Source organism: Papaver somniferum, chromosome 5, assembly GCF_003573695.1.
Source record: "Papaver somniferum cultivar HN1 chromosome 5, ASM357369v1, whole genome shotgun sequence".
NCBI lineage: Eukaryota > Viridiplantae > Streptophyta > Magnoliopsida > Ranunculales > Papaveraceae > Papaver > Papaver somniferum.
Window position 1 is genome coordinate 131554416 of NC_039362.1, and position 18191 is coordinate 131572606.

Genomic DNA, 18191 nt, shown 5'->3' on the forward strand with positions numbered 1-18191 from the left:
ACGACAACTACGACATTATTTTGCTCCTCATTCAGCTATGGCTTTTCAGGTTTTTAGGATAACCACACTGGAGAGGCACCCTAATGGACGGACCTAACCCCCTGTTGGCTTAAAAAATCAAACAAAAACATGTGCCGTCTATTAAGTTCCCCATGAATGAAGAAAGCAAGATAATTCAATCAATCAATAACTAATAAATTATTCTGTTTTCTTCTTCCATCCTTCTTTCCCCATTAAAATACAAATCCGGATTCCCATTCAACTCTGGTTATTCTTGGTCTCTCTCTGCGTCCACCATCTCTCCATCTCTTCCTCAATCGGAGAAGAGACCAAAAGAAAGAAAAAAAACCTAGTCAACCCCGATTGAAAATTCTAACTTAAATCTCCCCAAATCCTCATCCAGATCCACCAAGTAATGAAATTGTTGTAAAAATTTGAAGAAAATGTCGTCTGAGATTGAGGTTGTTGTTGAAGAAGAAGAGATCGAGAAAACAAATAATGGGAAAAATGAAGTAGTATCATCAACGGAGACTAATAATAATAATAACAAGAATGATAATGATGAGAGTTTAAGGAATGATGTGTATACAGCAGCTGCATATGGTGATATGGAGAAGTTACAAAGATTGGTTGAGTCTGAAGGTTGTTCAGTTTCTGAACCAGATGGTTTAGGTTATTATGCTTTACAATGGGCTTCGTTAAACAATCGAACTGCTGCTGCTCAGTATATTATCGAGGTCTTGCCCTAATTTTTGGTTTTCTGTAAAAAAAAAATTGTAATTTTTTTGGGGTTTGATTTTGAATTGATATGTTTATGTGTGTGTTTTGATGAATAACAGCATGGTGGAGATGTGAATGCATCTGATCATACAGGGCAATCGGCGTTACATTGGAGTGCTGTAAGAGGTGCAGTTCAAGTTGCTGAGTTATTACTTAAGGAAGGTGCTCGCGTTAATGCCACGGATTTATATGGTTATCAGGTTAGATTTTCTGAGTATTCAAATTTCATCAGACCCTTACTTTTATCAGTTGGTATAGGAATTTATAGAGAGATGAGAGAGCTAGTAAATGAGAATAAACATAGTCCAATTAAAGCTAATGCATGATAACTACTTTAGACTAGGTGGTCGAAAAGTTCTTTGAAGATTAGATGAGTTATTAACAAAATGCCAACTTTATATATCTTGATTTTGTTTAGTTAGTTCATCATGTTTTGTAGTTGGGATGGGTGAGCTTGGTAAGTTAATTGGTTGAGGCGTCAATCTTTATTTGTTGTGTATTTCCTTACTTTCTTTGCTGAAACAAGAGTAAAAACTCTGTAGGGTATAAGTAGGAAAGGCATTTGTATGAGGAAGGAAATTTTTTGATTGTATATTCGGCAAGAGCATCAGTAATCTAATGTGAAAGTTAAACCTTTAAGGCAGTATATATTGGGCTTGATAGTCTTAACAAGTTGGGTTAGATAAAAGTCCTGTGTGCTGTTTTAGTATTGATTACCGAATACTTGTAACTCATAGTGAAACGATGAATATAATAGGTATCTTGTTTAATTGATGAAAATGTTGAAATTTGAGGTTTCACTGTATCGTTCTCTTTTGTGGTCTTCTTACAATTTCTGTGCCGATGGTCATGCTGATCACATGTCACTTGGTTGCAGACGACTCATGTTGCAGCACAATACGGTCAGACAGCGTTTCTATATCATATTGTTACCAAATGGAATGCGGATCCAGATATGCCTGATAATGATGGAAGAAGTCCTCTGCACTGGTACTTGAACTATTTGAAAGGCCTTACTATTTCATTTATTTCATTTCTTATACTGCATAATTCGCGTTTGTTCGAATTTCAACGTGTCATCTACATTCTTTACCTATCTAAACTTAGGCAATTTATCTGCTTTATTGAGCTTCTTGCCTTTGGTACATTGGTTAAATAGTTTAGTAGCTGCAAAAATATGCGTAATTGAATCATATTGGTGGAACACTTTTCTGGCAATTTATCTGCTTTATTGAGCTTCTTGCCTTTGGTACATTGGTTAAATCGTTTAGTAGCTGCAAAAATATGCGTAATTGAATCATATTGGTGGAACACTTTTCTGGCAATTTATCTGCTTTATTGAGCTTCTTGCCTTTGTTACATTGGTTAAATAGTTTAGTACCTGCAAAAATATGCGTAACTGAATCATATTGGTGGAACACTTTTCTGTCTTGTAGAGTAAGGAAACTAGGCGAGATTTTCTACATTATGGATTTGGACTTGTTTTGTTAGAACTTTTAAGTGGAAGAAGTGTTGAAGATGGATCACTTGTTGATTGGCTATACCTCTAATTAAAGATTTTAGAATTATTGATACAAGTCAGTTCCTTATTCAGATTTAAAACCTGTCACTAGATTAGTTAAACTTGCTTGTTGCTTCAGCTTGTGTTGCTAATACTCAAAAAAACAGACCTTCAATTGTTCAAGTTGTAACTATTTTGAACAGTTTAGAGATGCAGTTATCTTTGGATCTCAATATCCAATGCCAATGGGGTAAATTTGTAACTTCTTAAGAATATATGAAATATCAATTTTGTAACTTCTTAGGATAAGCCTATTTTTGCTAGATGGTTTTGGCATGTAAAGTAAATCAAGCATAATTACTATTTAGAACAGGAAGGAAAGCTATCTAGCTTCAACTTTTGCACTCACATGTTAAACTCGAGAGGCTAAAGAGGTGAGACAATAATCTGAACAACAACATCGGCAGGAAATCCTAGACACCATTCATAACCTAGCCTTCAGTACTCTTGTACAGTTTATGACAAAAGTAAATCTTGTTTTTGCCTTTATAATGGTTTAACATATCCTATTAATGTATCAAAGCTGTTGTTTGCTGATGAAGACATACATGGTTAGTGGTCTCAGTTTCTTCTCTCTGCCGAGTAATTTTGTTTCCAATATCGCATCACTCATCTGATATTCCAATTCATTGCTCGCTGATTCAGAGTACTTTGAGGATGTTATTCGTATTTATTGACAGCATCATGGGTTCTATTTTGATTTTTTATTTTACTTCTGAGGTCTGTAGGGCAGCGTATAAAGGTTTTGCTGATTGTATACGCCTTCTTTTATTTCTGGATGCATACAGAGGACGGCAAGACAAAGAGGGTATAATCTTCTTTATTGTTTTTTTTTTTTTTTGCAAATTGTAGTTAGAATCACTGTGATTATTTTTCATGACTAAAGCCGTCCTGGTCCTTTACTTCTCTTACTTACTTCTGTTAGGTTGCACTCCTTTGCATTGGGCTGCCATTAGAGGGAACCTAGAGGCATGCACGGTGCTTGTTCAGGCAGGAAAAAAGGAGGATTTAATGGTGACTGACAAAACTGGCTTTACACCAGCACAACTTGCCTCTGACAAGAACCATCGACAAGTTGCTTTTTTTCTTGTAGGTATTTTAATGCCAAAGCATGTGTTTTGATTAATATTTGTGCTGCCAAATGATGTTTTCAGTGCTCTGGTGGAAGAAAATCTTGAGTAGGAAAACTGTAATAATCTGTTATAGAATGCTAGCAATTTCCCATTAGATCTTTTATTATATTTATCTTGTACTTGTTGCATTCAACATGGATGCTTAGCTCTGTGTATTATATTTGATTGTGCAGGGAAATGCAAGAAGATTGTTCGATAAACGATGTGATGGGAACACTCGCCTTGGTAAAATAGCTAAATTAGGGCTTGCACCTTTGTTGTGGTGTATAATTGCAGTGCTTCTTGTGACCTACGAACATTCAGTTATCCGGGGTAGGCCTTTGTTAAACTTTTGTGACTAGAATTTATTTCTTGGCAAAGTATTTACTTCAGTGGACATTACTTTTGTTTATATTATCTCGTTGGTTGCAGCATCAAATCTGCCTCAGTTATCATTTACATTTGGGCTTTTTGCATGGTTGGGAGTTTTTCTAGCAACTGGTGGATTGCTTTTGTTCTATAGATGTAGCAGGTATGTCTTGTGGATTTCTAACTATTTAATGGTGTTTGTGAGTTATAGGTTGCCGGTGGTTAAATTTATCTTGTTTGCATAAGGGGTTACAATTACAATGTTCAATTATATCTATGGGAATGTAGCTTTTGAAGCCAAGCTATACGCGCAATTATTAAGCATTTGTAAAAATAAATAAAAATAATAAAATGAATCCGCCTTATCAGTTTTAAAAAATAGCTTATTCTGTACCCCAATAGATTAATTTCATTAGTAGTGTCCATTAAATACTGCCCCCATGTTAGTTTTGGGTTGTCCAGACTCCAGCCAAGGTTGTAGGTTCCATGTTTGATAAATGCTGATACTTAGGGATGTTTCCAAGCAACTCAAGCTAGTATCTGGTATGAAATGATAAAACTCAAAATTTTCTCATTTCAGCCACCATTCAAACTGAACTAAGACTTTGCAAAATGTTATATGACTTAAAGTAACAAATATCGGGTGAATCAGTGCCTTGATGATCAATATTCTTCTTGCTCCCTGGCTTGTAGTGCCCTCATTCATTTAGAAACAAGATGCTACTTTTACCTGTTTAAATTTGAAAAGGGAGGTAACAGTGTTTCTGTTTAATTCTTGTAAATTTGACAAATAAAATTGAAATTTCTTGGATATATTAACTGCTTTTTCTCATGACCAACTACTTGCTCTTTCACTATTACTTTCTGTTATGATTTAGTTCTTTTATACAATGTAAGTTTTCATTGAAAAGCATAATGTTGTTGTTCACCTGCATGTGTTGGCGTTTGGCATTATGTTACATTTCACTATGTCACATATATGTGATTTTGTTATGTTTTATTCGTTATTCACCAACACTATTTTTGTTTGTCTACTTATTTGCTCCTTGTAGGAAGGATCCAGGTTTCATCAGAATGAATGTACATGATCCGCAGGATGTCAAAGATGATGTGAGTTACATTTCTTTCCGTTGGTCAATTTGGCCCATTTACATTCTTCTGCCAGACTTGTGTGCTAATTTTGACGAGTATGTTTGGATTGTAATTCTCAAACCTGCTGTGGCATGCATGCATTTGAACAAGCTCTTGCACATTTCTTGTTTTCTTTCAAGGCATTGCAGAGTATGAGTTTTGGTTTATGATTTTTCAACAGGAGCCTCTATTGAAGATTGAGGTTAACAATCCTGCTTTGCTGGCTGGGAATTGGTCTCAGCTTTGTGCGACATGCAAGGTTTCTTCTATCTTAGATTTATATTACTTCTATCCTTTAGCTCTTCTTTATCATATCTATAATTTGTGTATCTGGATTCTTGTTTAGATTGTCAGACCACTTCGTTCAAAACATTGTTCTACATGTGATCGTTGTGTTGAACAGTTTGATCATCACTGTCCTTGGGTATCGAATTGTATTGGCAAGGTAATGTTAGTTTTACCTCAGCTTAGGTTTTCAATTGTGTTTCTCTTGATATTTTTATTTTCCCGAGTTTCTAGCATTTGATTATGTTCACCTGGATAAATGAGTATCATTTTTTTAATTGCAGAAAAACAAGTGGGATTTCTTCTTGTTTCTCATCCTAGAAGTTTCTGCAATGATGGTCACCGGCACAGTCGCTTGTATAAGTATGTCTTTGGTTGTGTTGCTCTTTTTCTTTGATAGTAGCAAGACATTGGGTTCATCTACTACAAGAATTAATAGACTACTAATGCAGGAATTTGGAGCGACCCAATGGCTCCATCTACTTTTGGTGCATGGATGAATCATGCTGCTACTCGTCATACTGGCGCTGTATTATTTCTGGTTGTAGATTTTTTTCTCTTCTTCGGTGTTGCAGTTTTAACTGTGGTTCAAGCTTCACAGGTATGTCAACGAAATCTAGAGTCGTAGTTCAGATAAAAGCGTAAAACTTAGGAAGTTATCACTTATCTTGGCCGCTTTTTGTAAGTCGAATTCCATCTAGTTACAGCCTGGCTTGGTTAGATTTAACCCATTTTGTTCATAATTAAGATGACGTACAATTAAATTTAACGGAATGGGTTGCACTTGTTTAAGAAATTATATGGACACATTTACCCAAGGTTCTTTTTGAAGCTCTAGCCCCTTATAATCACCACAAATGTTATGATTTACTCCCTTTGTCCTTTTAAAAGAGATTACTTTCATTATTTGCACATTCAGAAAATTAAGAGTGTTTGAATTTTTTTTCCATTTCTATCCACAAATAATATCCTTGAGAGGAGTAAGTTTGACAGTTGTGTAGGAAATACACCCCTAAGTATCTCTTTTAGGGGAGAATTTTTTTTATGGGACGGAGTACTATTTTTCGATATGGTCTTATAAGGCAACTTCACTCTTTTACCACCATAGTCTTTCTGTGATTTAAACTTTGTTTTAAACTACCACTCAATTCTGCTGGCTTAATATATTACTGAACGATCTTCATATGCTTCCCCGACTAATATTTCTCCGTAGAAAGCATGGAATTTAGCTTTGATTTGATTCTCATTTTCTGGAACGTTTATTTGAGACTCATGCTGCCATTTTGACTTTCCTTTCCTACTGTGTCACGAATCTGAGACACATATTTACAAGATTACACCATTTTATTTAGTAGCTCAGCTATCTTTGCTATTCATATTTGCTGTAGATATCTCGTAACATCACAACAAATGAAATGGCGAACGCTATGCGTTACAGCTACCTTAGAAGTTCTACTGGTCGCTTCAGAAATCCATATGATCACGGTATCCGAAAGAATTGCTCTGATTTCATATTCAAGGGCTACAATGAGGATGTGGAGCTGATTGAAGACCAAACTGATTCCGAGGGAATAGTAATGACGCCAATGACAAGAAATTCGACTTCGCCAAATGGTGAGGATAACACGTCAAACAGTCACGTATCTGTTGACATCGATTCTAAGAATTCAAGACATCAAGGACACGTGCATTCTTCTCAGTGCAACCACAGTAACCATAGTAGTTCCGATCACAAAAAAAATCATGCGCAAGCATCTGACAACACTCCATTAGGATTAGGTCTTGGTCTTGGAAGAAACCAATCACGTTCTGTTGTAGCGCCATAGAAGTATGTACTGTGTAGTTAATTGTTGTGTTCCTTTTCATTTTTATAGTTCTTTTGTTTATAAGCATACATCTTATAGCTTGTTCCAAATAGGTTACATCATTATTTGCAGTTTCACTCATAGAACTTGGCCGACTGTTTCAGTGGTCCTTCAGATTTGTTATTGTATAATTTTTAAGGTCGGGTGAGGTGTATGGTGATAGATTTTGTTGGCTGTAATCCAAGCTCAATTTTCTTGGGGTACCTCCTTGATCCTTTTGGACATTGCATTTTGATGTTTCCTTGAATCAGAATCAAAGAAAATCAATTCTCTAGGACTAAAAAAAATGCAAAGGTAACTTCTGAGTAGAGCTTTTTGATAACTAACCAAGTCATGGAGCAGTAGCAGGGCAGATTTTTGTCGCATGACAATTTAGTGGTAGACGAGGCGGAGTTTTGTGTTACATTGCATAAATTGATCTGCCAGACGAATTTCTGTGCCGCAGATTTTTGGTCTGCAGTAACAGATTATGAGATTTTCCATTGCAGTTACAGTGCAGCAGATTTTTTTGGTCATATTGCGTTTTTTGAGTTATTCTGTTTAACAAATGCCTTAGCAGGGCAGGTTCCAGCTAAAAAGCTTCTGCTCAGATTCCCATTTGGTGCAGCATGTGTTGTGTTGATTAGAACTGGAGAACATCCTGTAACTACTGTGTAATGTTCTGGGATTTAAATGAAACCTGCCAGAGAATAGATGTCCGAAAAACCTACAATTACTCGCAATTTTTATATGAACAACAACGCTTCATTATCAACTTTGAATAGCCCAATCCCAATATGCTGCGATACAGGTTCATTATTCCAAAAGTTTCAAGTTCATAATTGAAAGAAATGAAGAAAGTAAAACACTAACAGAAAAGCTGATTAAGAAAAAAAATTAACAGAAGAAATTGACAGACAATAAATAGTGCAAGGGGGGAGGGATTTAGAGGGAAAGGTCGGCCAAATTGAAAGTTCTCGAGACAGCTTTACACCAAGACTCCACTTTTTTCTTCCTTAGCTCCTCATCCAAGTTAGGCTGGAAAGTGGCAGGTTTCTCTTGTTTCGCTTCATCAGAAAAGACATCTTCTTCTGTCCAGACTCCCACCGCTAACCCAGCAGCATAGGCTGCTCCAAGAGCTGTGGTTTCAATGTTAGCTGGTCTAACGACTGGACATCCCAACAAATCCGCCTGTTTATATCCAATTAAGATAACAAAGATTAGGTCCTTCGACTGATGACAATGTTGAACAATCTGACAAGGGTTCTTAGTTATTTTAAAAGCAAACAGTTCAGAATCGCATCTGTATGGTGCACTTCTTTGACAATATGAAAAATGTTTCTTAGCAAATAAAATGGCATTACATATCAAAAGAACCAGCAAAAATATTCCTGCTACGGCAGAGTAATATGTTCCGAAGTTACAGCTAGTAGACTTAGCAAAATCACTTGGTATCATTAAAGGGTTTGATTAGATAGTGAAAATTTCCTAGCTTAGATCATGGAATGCCAGTTAGAGATTGAGTTATTGACTTATGGTTACTTTTGATCAAATATTCATCAAACTATATCTACTGGTCCTGATCAAAATATAGCTACAGAAGAAATAACATTTAGAACGAGCATATTTCCGTTCTCAAATGAGTTAAGTGAGATAGGACGATGAGGGATACGAACCTGAATTTGCATCAATAGATTGTTAATAGTTGCCCCGCCATCAACTCTGAGCACAAAATCTCCATTCTCATTTTTCACTTCGCCCTTTTCCCCAGCATCCTTGTGCATTGAGTCTAAGACATCTTTAACCTGAAAACACATGCTCTCGAGAACAGAACGTGCGATGTGAGATTTGTTAGTAAATCTTGTGATCCCGATACAAATCCCACGAGCATCATCACGCCACCATGGTGCAAATAGACCATTAAACGCAGGAACAAAATAAACTCCACCAGTGTTCTCAACTTTCCCTGCCAGTTCCTCAATCTCACTAGCACTCTGAATTATACCAAGACTATCCCTTAGCCATTGAACTGCTGCACCAGCAATAGCAATCGAACCCTCCAAAGCATAATTCGTCGGTGCATTAGGACCGAGTTTGTAAGCGAGAGTAGTCAGTAACCCATGGGTTGAAGTGACAGCTTCCTCACCAGTATTCAACAATATAAAAGCACCAGTTCCATAAGTGCTCTTCGCCTCGCCTTTCTTACAAGCCTGACCAACCATTGCAGCATGTTGATCACCAAGACATCCAGAAATTGGAATACCAGTAATTGGCCATCCTATTCCGATTTTACCAATAACTTCTGAATTACTAATGATTTTCGGTAAGATTTCAATTGGAATTCCTAAAGTTTCCAATGTAGGTTCATCCCAACTCAAACTTTTGATGTTCATGAGCATCGTTCTAGATGCATTCGAAACATCAGTTACGTGTAAACCTGGTTCGGTTTGTTCTCCACCACAACCACCAGTTAAATTCCAGATCAACCATGTATCGATTGTTCCGAACAAGGCATCCCCATTCTTTATAGCTGTTTTCACTGCTTCAACATTTTCCATTAACCAAAGAAGTTTCAATGCACTAAAGTATGTACTAATCGGCAATCCACATGTTTCCACAAAATGAGTTCTTCCTCCTGATAATTCTTTTTCTAATCTCCTACAAACCACAAGTGACCCAAACACACATCCAATTCAATAATCTTAAAAAAGAAAAAAAAAAACATAATTAGCAAAAAAAAAAACAAACTAGGTTTCTATGAATGAAGAGACACAAAGTCAAAATCATAATCTGGTAAAATCCAAACATGGGTTTGAATCAAAATCCTAAAATAAACATAACCCAGATCTTAAAATTGATCAAAGTCCATAAATTTACCAAATTTTACCAACAGTAATTTCTCTCAGAAAAAATAAAAATTCGATCTTCTTTTATCAAAATAAAGAATTACCTGCAAATACTAGTAGTTCTGGCATCCATCCATACAATAGCATTATGTAGAGGTAAACCAGAAGATTTACTCCAAACAAGAGTAGTTTCTCTCTGATTTGTAATCCCAATAGCTTTTAATCCTTCATCAACATTATATCCATCAGCTGTTGCTTTATCTAATGCTTTTGCCATACAAAGTCTCACACTTTCTAATATCTCTATTGGGTTGTGTTCTACCCATCTGTGATCATCATAACCCAAACAAAAATCATTAAAAACTGAGAATTTCAATAAAAAAAAATGGAAATTCAATTAAAAAAGATGAAAACTCTGATGAATTATTATTACCCTGATTCAGGATAAAACTGTGTGAATTCAGTTTGATGAGATGCAATAGTTTTAGCTGATTTATCATAGATTATAAATCTTGTACTTGTTGTTCCTTGATCAATTGATCCCACGTATACTTGTTCTCCTTTCTGATCCATTTTTTTCTCCCGATTCTAAGTTTATCCTGATACTGAGAAATAACAGAGAAAACAGAGTAATGACTAATAAATTTCTTGGGAATGGAGACTTATGATTTTTATCTCTGAAAACGAAGAGATAATAAAATAATATTGTTGGATTTGGATTAGGATCAGGATTAAATAATGGTGGTTAATTTTGTTAACTAATTTACTGAGAAAAAATTACACATTTTAAGGAAAAACGAAGTTTCTGTTTGTTTTCTTATTCTGCAAAATTTTCTAATTCTGTGACGTTTATAATTTCCAGAGATTTTGGTTCTGATTTTCAGCAACAAATAACAACCCGCGAGCTCCACGGTGAGGTCAAGTGACACATGGAGGAATATAATTGGCTGTTTTTTCTTTGTTTGACTGTGACTGTTATTTGACAGTTGTCATCATATGATAAGATTAAATTTCTTATGTGGCATGGATAAAAAAAGTGTACCCTCAAAAATTAGGAATGGCTATGCATCTTACATTAAGTCTTGATGAACCGAGGGACGGGCTCATTGAGGCCCACAAAATTCCGAAAATATGTGAGAAGTGGTTTTATTTTGTTGTTTTTTCCTCGGTTCGTAGACAATCGTTGACTTATTGGAGATCAAGGGATCAATCTTTCGGACCTTCGGTGCATATTTTGATCTGGCCAGGTATGGATCGAAAGGTCCATGGTTATTACCTGTCTCAGGAATTAGTCAGGTGCTCTAGTACAAGGGTATAATTCTCTCTGCGACCGCTTAGATTCATTTCTGCTTGTGCAGTTAGCACTTTCGTTACATGTTAACAGTTCTGTTTATGTTCGTACAATTCTTGTCTTACCGTTAACTGGAATAGGTGGCTTTGCCAGCCTGTCTCTGTAGCTAACTCAGCCTATACCTATAAAGACCTGTATTGTGTTTTCTTTTCTTCGTAATGTGATTGATAATTCCTATCCACTCTTTTCTGTATGGTATCAGAGCCGATCATGGCCTGATCACCTTCTTTAGCTTCCGCCATTGAACCTGCAACTCAAAACTTAGTTTCTTGATTTTTTTTTTTTATTCAATATGGAATCAAATATTACTAAAGTTCCTTTACACACTATTGCTAGTATAGTTCCTTCTAAACTCCAAGATCACAACTTTCTCACTTGGAAATCTTTACTTCTTCCTCTTTTTAAACGATACAATGTTCTTGGTTATCTAGATGGATCAAAAAGATGTCCACAAAAGTATGTATATGCACAAAGAGGTGTTGATCCTGAGGAAACTATCAATCCTGAGTGGATTCGATGGAATGAAAAAGATCAGACTGTTATCATGTGGATTCAATCAACAATTTCAGAGAGTGTTATCTCATGTGTAGCTGGTCCAACTACTTCTTATGATCTCTGGCCATCAATTGAAGAAAGATTTGTAGCAATTTCTTCAACACATGTTATTCAACTCAGAACCAAGCTCTCATCAGTAAAACAAGGTAACTCTACTATGATTAACCGCCTCAATGAAATCAAGAATATATCAGATTCTTCATCTGCTGGTGGATCTCCTATTTGTGAATCTGAAATGATTGTGAGTGTTTTTAATGGTCTTGGATCTGCTTTTGATTCATTCTCTACATCCATTCGAATAAGAAATCCTCCAGTCAAACTGGGTGAATTACACAATCTTCTACTGAGTGAAGATATTGTATTGTCTGAGAGATCTAAACATGTTGTTAACTCTGAAGAAGCTAAGGCTTTTGCAGCTTTTAGAGCAAATAGATCAATTTCCCATAATAATTCAAGATGTAATTTTCACTATCCTTCAAGACCATCATTTCGACCACATTTTCTTTCAACATCATCTACCTTTCCCACAAAATCCTATGTCACAAATCCTTTCACTCAACCTACAAATTCACATTCATCTACTTCTACCAGTGCAAATTCAACTATGAGACCAAATCGACCTACTTGTCAAATTTGCTTCAAATATGGTCACTCAGCCATTGAATGTAATCAACGCATGAATTTTGTCTATCAAGGTCGACCAATACCTCCCCATATTCATGTTATGCTAGCATCAACTAATGTTTTAGGTGAAAATCCTTGGTATTGTGACTCGGAACAACAACTCACATTACTTTAGATGGTTCAGACCTTCAAAATTTTCACTCATATTCTGGTACACAACAGATAACAATTGCAAGCGGAGAAGGTATGCCTATCTCTGATATAAGTAATTCTACAAAATTTTGATGAAAAATATTATTAATTTGCCAAAAATTTTACATGTTCCAACTGCTTCTCACAAATTACTTTCTGTTCATAAGTTTACTAGAGATAATAATTTCAGTATAACATTTGAGGGTGATGATTACTTTGTGAAGGATCTCAAATCTGGGAAGAACATTTTCCAAGGGAAGAGTAATAATGGTCTTTATCCACTCCATCTTGCATCTTCACCAACAACTACTTCAGATGATACTTCTTCATTTTCTATAGCTTTGTCAGCTATTACACCACTTTTACTTCATAAAAGACTTGGACATCCTTCATACCAGTCTATGCAAAGATTATGTTATTTACTTTCTTTTCAGAATATGTCATCTCATAAGTCATTTGCTTGTAGAGATTGTCAGCTAGGAAGAGCTCATAAGCTTCCCTTTTCTCTTTTCTAGTTTTGTTTCAAATAAGCCATTGCAACTTTTGCACATGGATCTGTGGGGACCATGTCCTGTTACTTCTTGTAATAGATTCACAAACTACTGTAATATCATTGATAATTATAATAAGTACTATTGGATATTTCCTTCAATAAGAAAATCAGACTTTATTTCAATCTTCAGGTCTTTTAAGTCACAAGTTGAGAACTATTTTGACTTGACAATAAAGGTCATAAGAACTGATGGAGGTGGAGAATTTATAAATAATGAGTTGGGAAAATTTGTAGCTGAAAATGGTGTTATTCATCAATATAGTTGTGCTTATACTCCTGAGCAGAATGGAGTAGCTGAAAGTAAGCACAAAATTCTTCTTGGATCGTGTAGGACATTACTGATACAGGCATATCTAGCAGATTGTTATTGGGTAGATGCTTTACAAACTGCAAACTATTTGGTCAATAAATTACCTGCTGCATCTATTTCCTTCATGTCACCTTATTAGAAGCTATATGGGAGTTCTTCAAACTATTCTGCTTTAAGGGTTTTTGCTTGTGCCTGTTATTCTTGGCTTAAACCATATGTTCATTCTAAACTTGCACCAAGGAGAAAAGTTTCTACTTTTCTTGGTTATTCTTCTTATCGAAAAGGTTACAGATGTCTTGAGCCATGTTCTAGAAGAACTTTTTATTTCTAGACATGTCACTTTTCATGAAGATCAATGTAAGGACCCTCAAGCTCGTCAACACTATTAGACTAGTCAAGAGACGTATTAGTCGATAATAACTCAATTAGTTTAATCTAACAACGATTTAGATAAGAAAATAGTACCGTTGAATAGATCTCGAAAAATTATGCGAAATAGACTACTCGAACGTGTCATTTGGATACCCGACGAAGAAGATATCATCGATTGAATATGAAGGGTAAAATTAATCTTTTTGCTTTCAACCGCCTGGCTGCCCTTATCGTTTGGGAAGGTGTCTTTATCATTGGTAACTGGCCTTATCACCAGATACGTGTCGAAGAGAAATCAGTTTCTCTTATTATTTTTTCTTCTTCTTCTTCTTCATTCTTCTTTTCTTCCTCTCTTTCCTCTGTTCTTCATGCTCGTCAATTTGTGAGAAGACTGAGTGATTTTGAGAATGGAAATTAGGGGAAAATGTCAAGAGCTGTTTGTTTGTGATGATGTTGCGGTTGATTGAACACGAGATGATGATAGAATTGCTACTGTAAATCGAAGTTAGGATTTCTGGTTACGGTTTGTGTAGAATTGAGAGATGATTTGGGTTGTTGTTAGATGAAGAACGATTGGGTTGAGATTTAATTAAAGCTCTGAAGCTGTTTGGAGGTGAAATTGAGAATTAGGGTTGGTCCTGTTCTTCCCCAATTTATGAATTAGAGTTTCTGAGGGTTGATGATTATGAGACTCAAATCGAGACGGAAGAAGAGTAAATCTAGTTTTAGATGGAAGTGGTGGTGTTGATTTAAGCGGCTGATACATAACCTGCAGAAAAGGTAATTTGAGAATTAAAATTAGGGTTCTTTATTTTGAATCTCTTTTATATAAATTGGATAAGAGATGATGAATCCAAAATGGGTTTAGTTAGATTTAAGCTAAAATTGATTGTATGAAGTTCAATTTAGATTTCAGTGAAATGTTGGATTGAGTTGCAGGAGGCTTGAATGTGTTTTGTGTTGGGGTTGAATGGTTGTTGCTGGTGGATGTCTGAGTTGATGATTTGAATACAGATGGGTTGTAGTTTAAAGTTGTGTTGAACTGTTTACATTTTATAGTGGTGTATCTAAGATTTGAACTGAGGTTGATGTGGGTGTAGATTTGGAGGTGAACTGATGTTGTTGGTTGTATAGATTAAGTTTGAAGTGATTAAGCTAAGATGCCTGAACTAGTGTAAGAGAATTGAAATGGAATTGGAGTTGCAACTGTATCTGGTGGTTAACTGAGGAAACTGATGTGATGTGTGGAAGCTGTGGTTATGTTGATGATGCAGTTCTTAAGAGTGGAGATAATGGTTGAGATGCAGCTGCAGCTGTAGGGGTCATTGTGTTTATGATGTTATAAACTGTTGATGGTTGAAGTTGTGTATGAGTGGATCAATTTGGTGGTTGTGGTTGTGGCTGAAATGCAGATGAGTTTAAAGATGAAGCATTAGTACTGGTGAATATATGATGGAGTGGTAATTATAAGTAATAGGTGTGGTTGAATTACAATTGGGAGAGAAGTGTAACTAAAATAGAAGTTGTAGTTAAGGTTTAGATGATTGAGTTTCAGAATGAAGGTTAGAAGAATATGTTGAGTTGAATCTCTTCAGTAAAAGCTTGGAACTGCTGAACTGCATGCAGGTAGCCTTTAGTTGTGTTTGTGATTAAATTGTGAATTATATTAGAATGAATGAAGTGTTTAGTAATTGTATAAACTTCAGTTCTTTAGCATTAAGCCTATTAGTCATCCCAGTCAGTTTATCTGACTCACTTTGTTAGCTGACTTAGTCAATCTGACTGAGTTGACCAGTTATTCTACTGAATAGGTTTGACCCAGTACTGACTCAGGAAGCCTTGCTGAGTTGGTTCCTTTGACCATTTGACCAGGACCTTGACTTGACTATGGACGTTGACTGTTAGTTGAACCATTTGACCACCATTGACCGTTAGTTGACCCAGTTGGATCAGCACTTGTGTAATGGGCCGAGTCTAGTAGACTTGGGCTTACTATTATGTATTCTTACTTTGATGTTATGGACTCTTATAGTCTAAATTAGCCTTTGGTTCCTTCTATAAGTTGTAGATATTCTTAAGTCCTATCTACTAGATTATAGACCTAATCTAATTGAATTAGTAAGCCATTAAATATGCAAGAAATGGGTAATGAAGATGTGTATAACCTAAAATGGGCTTAGAACAATTAAAGTAGTTCACTTAGCCTATAACTAGAGAATTGTATGAGATTATGTTATGAGCCTTGTGTGAGCCTTTTGGATAGATTCTTAGACTTCTTGTTTAATTAACAGTTAGACTCTATTAACAACGATCGATTCAAAGGACGAACCAGTGGATCGTGGATCTCGAGGTAAACGTGGCTTGTCATCAAAAGAGGTGGGAATACTTTAACTCTTTTGAAACCATTGTTGTTTCTTTTACAAAAGTTTATGTTTAACAAACTCATGCATTGTCCGTTTGTGCATTCCATGCATTGTTGAGTTTGCATTACAAATGTTTTTTTGATTCTTTGAACCTTTCCACGATTTGGAAATGACTTGTAATGTTTTGTTTGTCATTATGAATTGTTATGGGAAATGAGAATTTCCACTTGTGGTATATAGGATACGCTCCTTCATATTTATATCTACATGAATTCAGCTTTTATGCACATGGCTACGGCGATACACCACAATATTTGACATCAATATTATACATTGTTTGACGAAGGAGTTTGTCCATATACATGTTTGGGTATTTCCAGTGACTTAGTCACTTTGATGTTTGGGAAAACATGTATTGTTTTCCAAATCTTGCTCTTGATTTCTTTAAAGTTAAATGTTATTCCTACTGGGCACCCCTTGTAGGGATGATGTGCTCACCCTTTCCCACTTTCAGTTTCAGAGACAGATCAGAGTTGCGCAGCGAAAGCTTCAAGGGTTCTGTTCGTTGGTTGGTTAACTTACGTTATGTGTATTATGTTGTATATTTTGTTTGTAATCCACATGACTATTGTATATGTATCATTTGAGAGAAGTTCTTGTATATATATATATATATATAATTCTGAGCGGGGCTAGTTTTGGGTTAAGTTTTGTAGCAGATTTCGTAATTGAATGTTTAAGTAAATGATTTAGATTCTTAGTGCCTCTTTATTTAGTTAATCTCTTCTTGGATTAGTCAGCTGCTAGCTTTGGGGGCGCTACAATCAATTTCCTGCACTCCAATTCAAACTTGATCATATTTCTAATACTTCCTCTCAGATCTCAGCTCAAGGCTTCATCTATGGATTGTTCATCACTTTCAATTGCAGCATGTGAATCTCCTTTTACAACATCTGCACCAGTATCTTCTACTGCCACATGTGAGTCTCCATTTACAGAATATGCACTAGTGTCATCTACTGCAACATGTGAGTCTCCTTCTACAGAATCTTCTCCTTCCACATTTTAGAAGGAGTGTCATCTAATGCAAATTCAATTAAAAAAAAAGATGAAAAAAATGATGAGTTATTATTACCCTGCTTCAGGATAGAACTGTGTGAATTCCGTTTGATGAGATGCAATAGTTTTAGCCGATTTATCATAGATTATAAATCTCGTACTTGTTTTTCCCTGATCAATTGATCCAACATATACTTGTTCTCCTTTCTGATCCATTTTTTTTCTCTCAATTCTAAGTTTATCCTTTCTGATACAGAGAAATAACAAAGAAAACAAAGTAATGACTAATAAATTTTTTGGGACTGGAGACTTCAGATTTTATCTCTGAAAACGAAGAGATAATAAAATAATATTATTGGATTGGATTAGGATCAGGATTAAATAATGGATTTTTGTTTGGTTAATTTTGTTAACTAATTAATTGAGAAAAAATTTACACATTTCTTTCAGGGAAAAACTCCGGCGATGAGCTCCAGGGGAAAACTCCGGCGATTGAAAGCCTGGATTTTCCAATGGATTGGTCTCATGCCAATGGTTTTTTCTTTTTGATTTTTACAACCTTTTTCCTTGTTTCCCTTTTTGTGTTTGCTTTCCACGATTTTTGTTCGTGTTTTTCTTTCTTTCATGGTTTAGGGTTTTTCATGTTGTTCTTAGGGTTTGAGTTTTACTTTCTATCATGTATGCATCTTCTTTAAATTATGGTTCGAGCCGCTCTCAGACCTATATGCGTACATCTCAGCTACTTTCTTCATCCTGTCAATTGAGACAAACTCCAATAGAAGATGCTGCTTCACAGAGGGGCTACAACCATTGTCCATTCAAAGATTTCGACGGTTGTCGTAATGGTGTGAATGGCAAAGGCTATGCTAGGGGCTCCATTGTAC

At 35.7% G+C, this 18191-nt stretch overlaps 2 protein-coding genes and 1 long non-coding RNA gene across 3 annotated transcripts; 2 read left to right on the forward strand and 1 right to left on the reverse strand.

Annotated features, from left to right (window-relative positions):
• The first annotated feature begins 443 nt into the window (after positions 1 to 443).
• On the forward strand, positions 444 to 7064 carry LOC113282730 (protein S-acyltransferase 24-like). Its single transcript, XM_026531796.1, has 13 exons — positions 444 to 737; positions 840 to 980; positions 1658 to 1770; positions 3070 to 3149; positions 3267 to 3430; positions 3648 to 3786; positions 3886 to 3985; positions 4875 to 4932; positions 5135 to 5212; positions 5300 to 5398; positions 5523 to 5601; positions 5691 to 5839; positions 6627 to 7064. The coding sequence occupies exons 1-13, from the start codon at positions 444 to 446 to the stop codon at positions 7062 to 7064; spliced, it is 1932 nt and encodes a 643-aa protein (XP_026387581.1).
• A 767-nt stretch (positions 7065 to 7831) lies between these two features.
• On the reverse strand, positions 7832 to 10775 carry LOC113282731 (glycerol kinase-like). The gene is made up of 4 exons (XM_026531797.1): positions 10362 to 10775; positions 10033 to 10254; positions 8759 to 9740; positions 7832 to 8273 (listed from the first exon to the last, which is right to left on the reverse strand). The coding sequence occupies exons 1-4, from the start codon at positions 10499 to 10501 to the stop codon at positions 8028 to 8030; spliced, it is 1590 nt and encodes a 529-aa protein (XP_026387582.1). The 5' UTR covers positions 10502 to 10775; the 3' UTR covers positions 7832 to 8027.
• Positions 10776 to 14215: 3440 nt separating this feature from the next.
• Positions 14216 to 16955, forward strand: LOC113282733. Its single transcript, XR_003327137.1, has 3 exons — positions 14216 to 15511; positions 16177 to 16261; positions 16763 to 16955. It is a non-coding gene; the product is annotated as an uncharacterized LOC113282733 (long non-coding RNA).
• The last annotated feature ends 1236 nt before the right edge of the window (positions 16956 to 18191 follow it).